Source organism: Bactrocera dorsalis, chromosome 1 (assembly GCF_023373825.1).
Source record: "Bactrocera dorsalis isolate Fly_Bdor chromosome 1, ASM2337382v1, whole genome shotgun sequence".
Classification (NCBI taxonomy): domain Eukaryota; kingdom Metazoa; phylum Arthropoda; class Insecta; order Diptera; family Tephritidae; genus Bactrocera; species Bactrocera dorsalis.
The window spans coordinates 45,711,062-45,723,778 of NC_064303.1; the positions used below are offsets into that span (position 1 = coordinate 45,711,062).

The 12,717-nt window shown below is 35.0% G+C and overlaps 1 protein-coding gene across 5 annotated transcripts in view; it reads left to right on the forward strand.

Moving 5' to 3' along the window:
• The window catches only part of LOC105233023 (lachesin), a 373,180-nt gene that overhangs the window by 146,939 nt on the left and 213,524 nt on the right, over positions 1-12,717 (forward strand). For all 5 annotated transcript variants that reach the window (XM_049462635.1, XM_049462636.1, XM_049462633.1 and 2 more), the window contains exon 3: positions 415-521. In XM_049462635.1, the coding sequence (XP_049318592.1) occupies positions 415-521 (107 nt within the window). The remainder of the gene's footprint in view (positions 1-414; positions 522-12,717) is intronic.

Genomic DNA, 12,717 nt, shown 5'->3' on the forward strand with positions numbered 1-12,717 from the left:
TTTGTAAATAAGGCAAAACATAAAACATTTTATTTTGGCACCAAATACGTTCAATTGAATTGTAGTTTGTAAAAAGAATGCTAAAATTTGTTTTGTACATATTTTCTGGACTTTTGCCCATCAGTGTATGTAAAAACATTTTCTTGACAGCTGAGCTTAGCAATTGTTTTGTTTTTGTATTTTTGTTTTTGTTTGCTTTGGTAGAAGCAAAAAGTTTATCGCTGAAAAGCTATGGTAGCTACGTAAATTAATGAAATAAATTTGAAAGGCTCTCTAAATTCATTAGAATCGCTGGCTTTAATTAAACAAATGCAAACAATGTGAATATTTGACAAACTGTATCTATAAATTTTTTAGACAAGAAATATATTTAATTTGTATAACTGATATTTATTTTTAACTATTATATGTCAGATGTTGTTGAAGAACCCGAATTTACTGACTACATCGAAAATGTAACTGTACCTGCTGGAAGAAATGTTAAATTGGGCTGCTCTGTAAAGAATCTTGGATCGTATAAGGTGAGTCGACTTTGTCCAAGCTTTATTATTTCAATTTTCTAAATGAATATATTAAAAATATACCAATTGACCTGAAAACCTTAATTATGGGTTAATAATACATTTAGGCAGAGTTGTTTTAAGATGTATATGGTATTTTACTACGTGCGTAAAAAGTAATTAATTTTTTCAGCAGCATTTTTAAGGCACAGAAGGATATTTCTATTCTGACGTAACTACTTATTTAGACATATCCATACTTTTACATTTAACTTAACTTTTTTAAGGCTGTTTTCTCACTGTCTGGTTAATATTATCCTTAACCGCATGTAGCTTAACTGGATGATAGGTTTAACTGACAGAACCGTTTTCACTTAATTGTGGTTAGCTGACCTATAAATAGTTCCTAAAAATATATTGGACGATGGTTCCATCAAAGCGCAAAGGGCCATAAACCTTTCTCTAGAAAACTCCTAACACCGACTCATCAGATATTGTCATCGTCCATATCTCTGCACCATATAGCAGGACGGGAATAATGAGTGTCTTATAGAGTTTGATCTATATTCGTCTAGAGAGTACTTTACTTCTCAATTGCCTACTTAGTCCGTTGGATTTCCAGGCAGACATTGTTATTGGTGTTTATGCTGGTTTCAATGTAGACGAAAATATCTAGGTCATGACTGTCAACAATGATGTGGGAGCCAAGTCGCGGGTACGACGACTGTTTGCTTGAAGACATGAGATATTTCTTTTTGTCCTCATTCACTACACATTCAAAACCGTCGTAGAGGTGGTGTATTTTATTTTCACGAGTTTTTTCCAAGATCTGGTACATGCTCCTCATCATTTTTTCGCAACCGTTTGTTGTTCTTCAGACGGGAAATTGCTTTTCGATTTTCTTCACGGTCGGGCTATGGAACTTCTGCTTCATCGTCATCGATTGGGAAAATCGGGTTCATCATCTCCTGCTGTTATGCTTTTACTGCCATTCAGCAGGCTGGATAAGTGTTTTCTCCATAATTTTAGTACGTTCTGGACATCGGTTACTAGATCACCTCTGGGGGCTGTACAAGAGTTTGATCCGGTCTTGAAACTTTCAGTTAGCCGCCGCATCTTTTCATAGAATTTTCGAGCATTACCCCTTTTGGCCAGCTTGTCAAGCTCTTCATATTCACGCAGTTCGGCTTCTTTCTTTTTTGCCTGCAAATGCGTACCGCTTCCCTCTTCATCTCTCGGTACCTATCCCATCCCGCACATGTTGTGGTCGATTGTAACTTTGCGGGGTAGGCAGCCTGTTTTCTCTCCACTGCGACACGGCACTCCTCAGCATACCAGCTGTTCTTTTGCATTTTCCGAAAACTTATAGTCTCGTTTTCAGCTGTACGCAAGGGTCTTTAAATGCCGTCCCACAGAGAAAGCAGGAGTGCAAGTCTTTTCGACGACGAACCTGCTTTGTTTCTGTTGCTTGTTTGAGAATCTTGGCTATAACAAGATAGTGTTATTGTATTTATTGTGTTTTGCAATTCATGAATACTATATTGATTTCTTTTTTATACTATACTCTAGCAACCAGTCGCCGCAGAGTATTATAGTTTTGTTCACCTAACATTTGTATGTATCAGCAAACACTAATCGAGATAGATGTAGGGTTACGTATATATATGTACATATATATAAATGATCAGGGTGACGAGAGAAGTTGAAATCCGGTTGACTGTCTGTTTGTCCGTCCGTCCGCCCGTGCAAGCTGTAACTTGAGTAAAACTTGAGGTATATTGACGAAACTTGGTATGCAGATTTCTTAGTGCAAAAAAGTTCGGGTTCGTAGATGGGGGTAATCGGACCACTGTAACGCCCACAAATAGCCATTAACCGAAAATCTATAAAGTGCCATAACTAAGCACTAAATTAATAAATGATATAAATATATTTGGCGCAGGATATCGCGGTAGCCAGGGGAACTTGTGGGAGAAAATTTTTGAAAAAGTGGGCATGGCCCCGTCATCTAAGAAGTTTAATGTGTATGTATATCTCCTAAGCCACTTAAGTTATAACAATCAAATTCAGTACGAATATTATAGGAACTCCTTCCTATGATTTGAAAATGGACGAAATGGGATGAAAACCCCGTTCACTCCCCATGTAACCGTACTGTTGAAAATTGCTAAATGTGCGAAAAATCAATAACTAAATGCGCCAGAGACGCAAGGATTTGCCACCGGAATGGTTTCACAAGGCCTTATAGGGACCGAGGTAAAAATTAGACGATGAGCGTGGCATCGCTAACTTTATGGTGAAATCGAAATTTTTCTTCTGCTATTATTTTTTCAAAATATGACAAATTTGTGATGTGAAATATATGTATTTCCATATTCTTCGTAAATAAAACGTCTCCAATTTCAATAGGTGCGTAGTCTTGTCGGGTATAGTCTATGGCAACGGGTATGCCAAGCGAATTAGTATTATAAGAATTGAAAGATTCATATTGAAAACCTATAAGTAATTATGGTTTTATGTTATCTTTATTTAGAATTCTATTATTGAAGTAAAACTTCTTTAGGCGCGCTTGGCTTGGGGAATAAGCTGACGAACGCGTAACGAAAAGTGTGATCAGGCGAGGCGAACGCAGAGAACGTATAATATAGAGAAGGCTCAACGCGTTGCCAATTTTACGACATTTCATTTAACATATGTACATATTAAAAGACCAAGCGGTCGCGCATATTCACGTACATACATATGTAATTATGTGTGCATGTAAACAAATTTGCAAGAACCAGAGAACTTAAAAGTATAGACAGAGAACATAAAATTTGTTAACATTGTATTTAAGGTCGGAATTCGCCTCGCAATTTTAACATTGTTTACAATTCTCTCACATATTCTAACCGAGAATATGAAGAGACAGAAATATATGTATTTACGGCATATGATGACCAGGCATATACATATGCCGAAGAAGAGAATATGAAGAGACTCCCAACGAAGAATTTCGTTTTGCTTGTTTATATTTTGTTTCATTTTGATACCGAAAATGTGTACCAAATACATTATGTTCTCTGTCTCACATACGCAAGAATATGAAGAGGCATAAATATATGTATGCATGAATATGTATATGAAGACATAAACACATGCATGCATGCTCCTTATGCAAGTTCATACATATGCATACATATTTACGCACGTTGGAAGGCGAAGCTGTTACAGCGGCAAGGGAAGCGGTAACAATCGGCGATCGTTTGTTAGTTTCTTTCGCGTCTCGTCGCGTCAATGCTTCGACAGATTGATGTGCTGAACACATAGAACGCGACAGACTGCAAGCGCCATCTGAATCTGATATTGAAATACACACATTCTTAAGGACACAGTTATTTAGACAGCTGCACAACTACATAACTGTGTCCATAAGAACGTGTGCATTTTAATATTTGACAGATGTTGCTTGCACCCTGCCCCGCTCTATGTGTTCCGGGCGTGACTCTTTGAGTTTCGGCCATTAATTGTCCGTGACAAAGGAGATGCAAAAGATGCGTGCGACACTTGTTATTATGAATGTATGTACATATGTATGTGGCTCGCATTTGTTTTCGTAACATACAGACAAATGTGCCAAAGAAATAATATACATATGTATGTATGTATATGCCATAGAAATTCTATTGGTACAAATATGGAAATGATAACGAAATAATGCGAATATGCATATTTCATGAAGGTCATCAATTTTCTTTGAAGAAATGAAGTTCATTTTGCACATCTTCACTTTGTAATAGTGGAAATAAATATAATTTATTTGAAATATTACTTTATTTAAATAAAAATAAAGAGAAATAAAATTAAAATAATTTTTCCTAATTTTTCCCGTGTTTTGGACGATGGAACAAACATCATAATGGTAGTTGTTTACATGTCGCCCAATAACACAGTTAATAATATCATAAAGTTTATATACAGAAGACTTATGATTTATGGTCGAGTAGGTTCTGAAGAACTAGGAGAAAACTATCATACGTTGCCACTAATCTTAGCAAGAGATTTCAATATCAATTTCGCATCCGAAGATGGACAACTCTTGAGAAACTTTCTACGAGATAAATTAGAATTACAAATGAATAATGACCGTAATGAGCCAACTACAAGACATGGAACAACAATCGTTGCAGTTTTTTCTAGATTTCTGTCTAATTTTAATTCTAAAATATATGTATCGTATTTCTCGTATCATAAGCCTATTGTCTCGGTTTTACAATCAACCACAGTAATTACTGATGTACCCAATAATGAAAATAATGAATAAAACAATGCAAAAAAATAAAAGATCTATGCAAAAATATTAATTTACTAATAAAAAAATATAAAATAAATTTAAATATTTGTAGGAAATAAATATATGTATATGTGCATACATGTATATATTGCACACACACATTCATATATATACATATAGATAGATTATTTATAATTACTTTATTTCCTAAGTTTTTCTTATCTTTCTGCTTTTTATAAGTATGATTGTAGGTACGGCTCTTCCCGTATCTTGTTAGTATATAGTATTCCTTCATGCTTCTAGCAAAAGAGAAATGGATACTGTCGGCTCCATATCGGATCCTCATTTTTCTAATTTTTTTCCTTTACTATTGCGATTTTTACGTTCATTCGCAATAATTTAGCCGAAATATGTAAAAAAACGACTCCTTACACACAGAGGAACATCCACGAAACGAGAAAAATTTAAACAAAATAAAAATTACATTTTTTTCTCACATATTTGGCATTGATGATGATAGATTTTGCGTATTTTGGTGTTCCAAATTAAGAAGTGCAAAATGTAAGTATGTATACACTTATTCTTTTCATTTTGAACCTTTTGAGGTATGTGTATTTTTACATATACATAGGTTTTCGCATATTCATTCGAATCTATTGATATGATTATAATTCTGTTAACTTGGTTTACGGATTTCTTAGTACAAACAATTACGAGCTCGTAGATGGGGGTAATCGGACCACTGCCACGCCCACAAATCGCCAATAACCGAAAACTTAAAAAGTGCCCGACCCTCTAAACTACTAAAGCTATAACAAACAAGTTTGCTGAATAATATAAAATATTGTAAGAACTCCTACCAAGGTGAAAATGGATGAAATCGGAAGATGACCCCGCTCACTGTTACTAAAAGCACAATAAATCAATAACTAATTACGCCAGAGACATTAAATTTTTTTTTTTGGTTTAAGGCGGCTTTACGGGAGCCGGTGTGAAAATCGGACGATGGGACCACCGCCTACTTTTTGGTAAAATCATATATGTATCTCGAGACCCGGCCTACCGATTTCAACCAAACTTATTTCATGGTATGCCTCTCATATTCCTATCACAGTTAGCTTTTTAATTCGGAAGATATGCAATTAAAAAGCAGATAGTCAATACTTCTCTGAGCGCCTACAAATCGTATGCCGTATATATCGGTCAGTGTATGAGTTATATGGAGAATATGCATATGTATATAAAAAAGCTGAGATTCCGATCCACTGTTTGACGGTTTACATCAGCCTCGACCAGCTCCTACTATTTTTATGTCGGTATTCTGCGTGAGACGATTGTCTCATGTCTCTAATAGTGACTATAGTAATTTAGTGATTCTGTTAGTCAGGAGTCTCATTTTGGTATTCTGGCAGTTACAGTATAATAGTATACTGTAAAGTAGTATACTCTATTTGCCAAAATACCAAAATGAGACTCCTGACTAACAGAATCACTAAATTACTATAGTCACTATTAGAGACATGAGACAATCGTCTCACGCAGAATACCGACATTAGTCTTCGTTTTTTCACACCTACAGTTGAGCGATCGTTTTTTCACACCAACATGCCCGAAGCTTCGCAGCAAATTAGACACTCGCTACGGCAAAATTTGTTCTTGCACTGAGCAAAAAAAAGGATCAATTTTTTATGTATGAAAATGAAAATAATCTTGCGCAATGCATGTTGTGCAAGAGTACTTTAAGAGTAAGCGTCTTTTCAATTTAGAAAAGCATTTTTTAAATTCTCATAAAGATATTTCTAATCTTGAAATTTCCGAAAGAGAAAACAAAATAGCGAATTTAAAAAAAATTAACATTTACAAAGCAGTTGATACTGAAGAAAAGGGTAAACAAAAGAAAAAGGCGTCGTTTATAGTTGCTCTTTATTTTCGGTGTAGCTGCTTTGTTTACTTTTTGTTTCGCTGCTTGCTTCGCTTCTTGTTCTTCTTAACTAACATTTGTATAATTTTGTGCGTGTGGTAGTTTGGTCGACACTGTTCTAAAATGTATTCTATAGAATCTTATAAGAACCCATGGGTTATCATTTGCAAACATCTTATCCTTAGTAATGTTTGTGTTATTGTCTGTTGAATGCTATTGTTTTGCATGACAATACATTTTAAGTATGTTTATGTATATGTGTATGTATGTGTGTTCAATACTCGCATATTGGAACATACATAAATATCTAATATTTGTGGACTGTATAATAGTAAGATTTAACAATTGTGAAATATATAAAAGTTTTTAAATATAATGTTGTTGTCCGTCCTTTGGTAGTAACGAACATGTTCAATTGCGAACACTTCGATTCAGCTTTTATATCCTAAATTAAGTTAATTGGCGAAATTATCACGAATAAACAAAGCATTATCGCACTTTTTTGTTCAATAAATTCAGGCATAAAAAAAATATTCGATTTCGAGCCTTACAAAACGACGCGTAGCTCAAATACTAATGAATATTTTGACGTGAAATTTAGCATAGATATCACTAACAGTACTACCAACCTACAGAAAAAAAAACCGATTCGAAAAACACGGGAAGTATAAATTAAAACTTCACCTTTCAATTTGACCACAGGCATTTGCGCATTCAGAAATTCAAACAATGATTTTATCGCTTATAAATTTACATTATCAATGTACCGTATGTGCGCATATTGATCTATCAGAGAGCTGCAACGAGTAATAAATTTTTGTTCATAATCGAGTATTGATCCGTTACTCTGTCTGATTCTAACAGCGCTGAAAAACTTCAACCAGGGAACTCACCATTTTCTAACATATTTGCTGCTATTTAGCGGAAACTTGTAAAACAACGACTATTTACATACAGATCATCGTCGACGAAACGAGAAAAATAAGAGAAGAAAATAAAAACTTCATGTCACATATACGTGATAGTTTTTTTACCAAGAAAAATTTGAGGAAGTACATATATTTTTTTACACAAATATTAGAATAGATAATAAGCGAAAGTTAAATAAAAGAAGTTTTTTTAATTTTTGCATATTTTGGTTAAGAAGTGCATTAGGTATATATGTTTTGCCCTATGGCTTCTATTTTGTAGGTTTATATATGCAATCATATTTATTGAAATGAGTATAATTTTGCCAACTTGCCAATGAATGATTGCAAGTAATATTTGTAGCCAATTTATACAAGTCCAAATTGACTATAAATATTACTTTACATGCATCCTTACAAACCAGCAAAATAATAATTTTGTTTGGTTTTGAAACAATATATTTTTTTCATAAATATTTTTGTATTATATTACTTGCTAATAAAAATTAAATTTATCACAACAATATATACAATTTCTATATTCATATTATTTTTATATATTGGGTTGTCAAAAAAGTCTTGTAGTATTTTTATTGAATCAATTCGTGTGGCACCCATACATCGAGCTTCTTAGTGACTCCAAGCTTCTTCAAATGGTTTATAACGATTTGATGACTACTATACCGGTCTCTTTCGACCAATTCAGCGATTTTAGCGCAATTTTCGATGACAGGCCTTCCGGAGCGTGGCGCATCTTCGACCACCTCTACCCCAGAACGAAAACGTTGAAACCATCGTTGTGCGGTGGAAATGGAAACTGTATCGGGTCCATAAACTGCACAAATTGGCGGCTGGAGATGCATTTTTGCCTTTATCGTAGTAGTACTGTAAAATATGCCGTATATTCTCTTTATTTTGCTCCATGTTTGCGATGCTATAACTCACGAAAGACTTAAAAGAAACGACAATCAATCAAACACGTGTTAGCGTGTGAAATGAGCTGTCCAAAAAGGTATAGCATGACCCGATGCGCTTTCAGCGCCAACTAGCGAAAATACCGCAAGACTTTTTTGACAACCCAATATGTATTAATACATTTGCACATGCAAAAAGATCACTAAATAGAGTGAATCTAGTGAGTTTATGTGACAAACTAAACTAAAATATTTTTATTTCACTTTTATTTATACTATTGATTTCTTAAGCCTTACTACATTCTAAGAAGTACAGAGCGTTAGTTGATGTGCTGTCTAATTCTACTTAATGCGTGCCTTAAGTTATAGTTGATCGCCGCTTCCTAAATGGCGATGTATCAATAACATATTTGACACAATCATTTAATAATGATAACTGTTTATTTTAGGATTAAGTGCCGTTAGGTATTAAATATAATATATGTTATTACTTTTTTAATAAAATAATTTTTATTTTTATTTCTTGTTTTATTGGATTTAACATGTTAAAGTTTTCCAATCTTATATACAAACCTATATTTGTTGTTTCAATTTATTCTTTTACAAAAAAATGGCTTAAATTTTCCTTCTTTTAAATATCTTAATACAAAATGTTCATGTGTGATTTTCATATTTTGTATCATCAATTGTTACATTATCTTCAATAATTACTAAATATACTCCGTCTATTGTATGATTATTCACAATATGTTTTCCAGAAATTATTATAGCAGCGTCTTTTATAATATTTATTACTTTATTTGCTTCACTAATCTTTGTACAATTAACATGCTAATTATTTAACATGTCTGATAAACAAGTATCATTTCTTTTTGTCATACAAAATGCATTATCTAACTATTTTTTGCAAAATTGGACTGAATAAAATTTATTTTCGCATTTTATTATTTCACTTTCGACTAGTAATTTTCTCTTGTGTAGTTGATAATGTCTGATATAGTTAGATTATAGTAGTTAATAAGTTAGGGTGATTCAAAAAAAAAAATTTTTTTTTGATTGGTACTCGGAAAAGAGGTTCGTAGACACCTCTAAGAAAGGCTCTACAAATATGAGTTTTTAATTGTAACGGGAAGGTCCCCCTACATACAGTTTTCTATTTTTTTTATTATCAGAAAGAAAAATTTATATCTCGCTTCCAACTATTTGAAAAAATATATTGTTCCATAGATTTTGTAGGAAATTGAATGTCCTAAAAAAAGGTCTTCTTCTTTTTCTTAATTGGCGTAGACACCGCTTACGCGATTATAGCCGAGTTAACAACCGCGTGCCAGTCGTTTCTTCTTTTCGCAACGTGGCGCCAATTAGATATTCCACGCGAAGCCAGGTCCTTCTCCACTTGGTCCTTCCAACGGAGTGGAGGTCTTCCTCTTCCTCTGCTTCCCCCGGCGGGTACTGCGTCGAATGCTTTAGAGCTGGAGTGTACTCGTCCATCCGGACAACATGACCTAGCCAGCGTAGCCGCTGTTTTTAATTCGCTGAACTATGTCAATGTCGTCGTATATCTCGTAGAGCTCATCGTTCCATCGAATGCGATATTCGCCGTGGCCAACGCGCAAAGAACCATAAATCTTTCGCAGAACCTTTCTCTCGAAAATTCGCAACGTCGACTCATCAGTTGTTATCATTGTCCAAGCCTCTGCACCATATAGCAGGACGGGAATTATGAGCGACTTATAGAGTTTGGCCTTTGTTTGTTGAGAGAGGACTTTGCTTCTCAATTGCCTGCTTAGTCCGAAGTAGCACCTGTTGGCAAGAGTAATCCTGCGTTGGATTCCCGACTGACATTGTTGGTGGTGTTTACGCTGGTTCCAAGATAGACGAAATTATCTACAACTTCAAAGTTATGACTGTCAACAGTGACGTGAGTGCCAAGTCGCGAGTGCGGCGACTGTTTGTTTGATGACAGGAGATATTTCGTCTTGCCCTCGTTCACTGCCAGACCCATTTCTTTTGCTTCCTTGTCCAGTCTGGAGAAAGCAGAACTAACGGCGCGGGTGTTGAGACCGATTATATCAATATCATCGGCATACGCCAGCAGTTGTACACTTTTATAAAAGATTGTACCTGCTCGATTCAGTTCTGCAGCTCGAATTATTTTCTTCAGAAGCAGGTTGAAAAAGTCTCTCAATAGGGAATCGCCTTGTCTGAAACCTCGTTTGGTATCGAACGGCTCGGAGAGGTCCTTCCCGATTCTGACGGAGCTTTTGGTGCTGCTCAACTTCAGTTTACACAGCCGTATTAGTTTTGCGGGGATACCAAATTCCGACATCGCGGCATAAAGGCAGCTCCTTTTCGTGCTGTCTGGTCGGTTGTTGATTTGCTAGGTCTAAAGCCACACTGATAAGGTTCAATCAGTTTGTTGACGGTGGGCTTTAATCTTTCACACAATACGCTCGATAGAACCTTACATGCGATGTTGAGAAGGCTAATCCCACGGTAGTTGGCGCAGATTGTGGGGTTTCCTTTTTATGGATTGGGCATAGCGCACTTAAATTCCAATCGTTGGGCATGCTTTCGTCCGACCATATTTTACAAAGAAGCTGATGCATGTTCCTTATCAGTTCTTCGCCGCCTTGTATGCTCAGCCGACAATCCGTCGGCCCCTGCCGCTTTGTTGTTCTTCAGGCGGGCAATTGCTATTCGAACTTCTTCATGGCCGGGCAATTGAACGTCTGCTCCATCATCATCGATTGGGGTATCGGGTTCGCCTTCTCATGGTGTTATGCGTTCACTGCCATTCAGCAGGCTGGAGAAGTGTTCCGTCCATAATTTAAGTATGCTCTGGGCATCGGTGGCTAGATCACCTTTGGGGGTTCTACAGGAGTATGCTCCGGTCTTGAAACCTTCAGTTAGCCGCCGCATTTTTTCGTAGAATTTTCGAGCATTACCCCAGTCGGCCATCATTCATAATAATTTTTTTTCATTGAGTTATAAAATTAATAAGAAATAAAAAATGCTCCCAAAAATAATCAAATTTTAACTGTTAAATCTTTTAAACGGTTGGGTTTTCGAAAAAATCATAGGAGACCTTTTTTGTAGAACATTCAATTTCCTGCAATAACTAAGGAACAAGATATTTTTTCAAGTAGTGGGTAGCGAGATATAAATTTTTTATCTGATAATAGGAAAAATAGAAAACTGTATGTAGGAGGTCCCAAGTAGTTTAAACTTTTGTATTTTTATATTTTTATTTGGTTTTCTTTTTTTTTGTTTTATTTTGCCGGTAAGAACTTCGGCTGGCGTTTTAGGCTCTTTTTGGCCCAAAATAATTTTTTTTAATACAGTATTGTCGGTAAAATCTTTGGCTGGCGTTGTAATATTTGTTTGTTCCACAATTTTAATGTATTTTTTATTTTTAATATTGCCGGTACTTTCTTCGACTGGCGCCTTAGACTTTCTTGTTCCAAGGTGTTTAATAAAATTAAATCACTGAGAAAATGTAGTTTCTCTATTTTTTTATTTCCATAAATTAGTTTTCGATTTGGAATATCTATTATGACTCCGATTTAAGAAATTAATTCCAATTAAGAGATCGCTCTCTAAGTTATCAATTTCATAAAAACGTTCTAGTTCGCCCAATAGATTAATATTATGAAAATGTTTTATGATAGTCGAACCATTAAAGTGTTTTTGTTATTATAAATTCCAGTTCATATACTAAAATTCGAATGATTTTTCCGGTTTTCATATCTGTTTTTATAATATAAGGCAAGTCAGAGTTTACCCTAAAATATGGTTTTCTCCAATGTTATTAATTCTTTCAATTTTAGGTTGAGGCTGCACGCAAGCACGTTCACTTTCATTTTGCCTCTTTGGTATATTTCTTTGTTGATAATATATTTTGTATAGGTCTGGGGTTATTTATTATTTGATTGTGATCCTTGTCTGAGTATGCTCATTTCTGGTCAATTACGTGTATTGGCCTTCTATCAGCATATGCAAAATCTCATCTCGAAAATATGGTCTCTAAATTTAAAACTGTGCCATAGTTTGTCAAAATTTCGTTAGCGTGCCAATAATCTTGTTTCTTAGTATGGTTAAGGCTCCAAATTATCTCCTACTCCCTTCTATATAGAGACCCATTGAATTTTTTACAGCTTCCCTCCAGCTGACGTATGACCTTCCCGAAAATTCCGGTGAA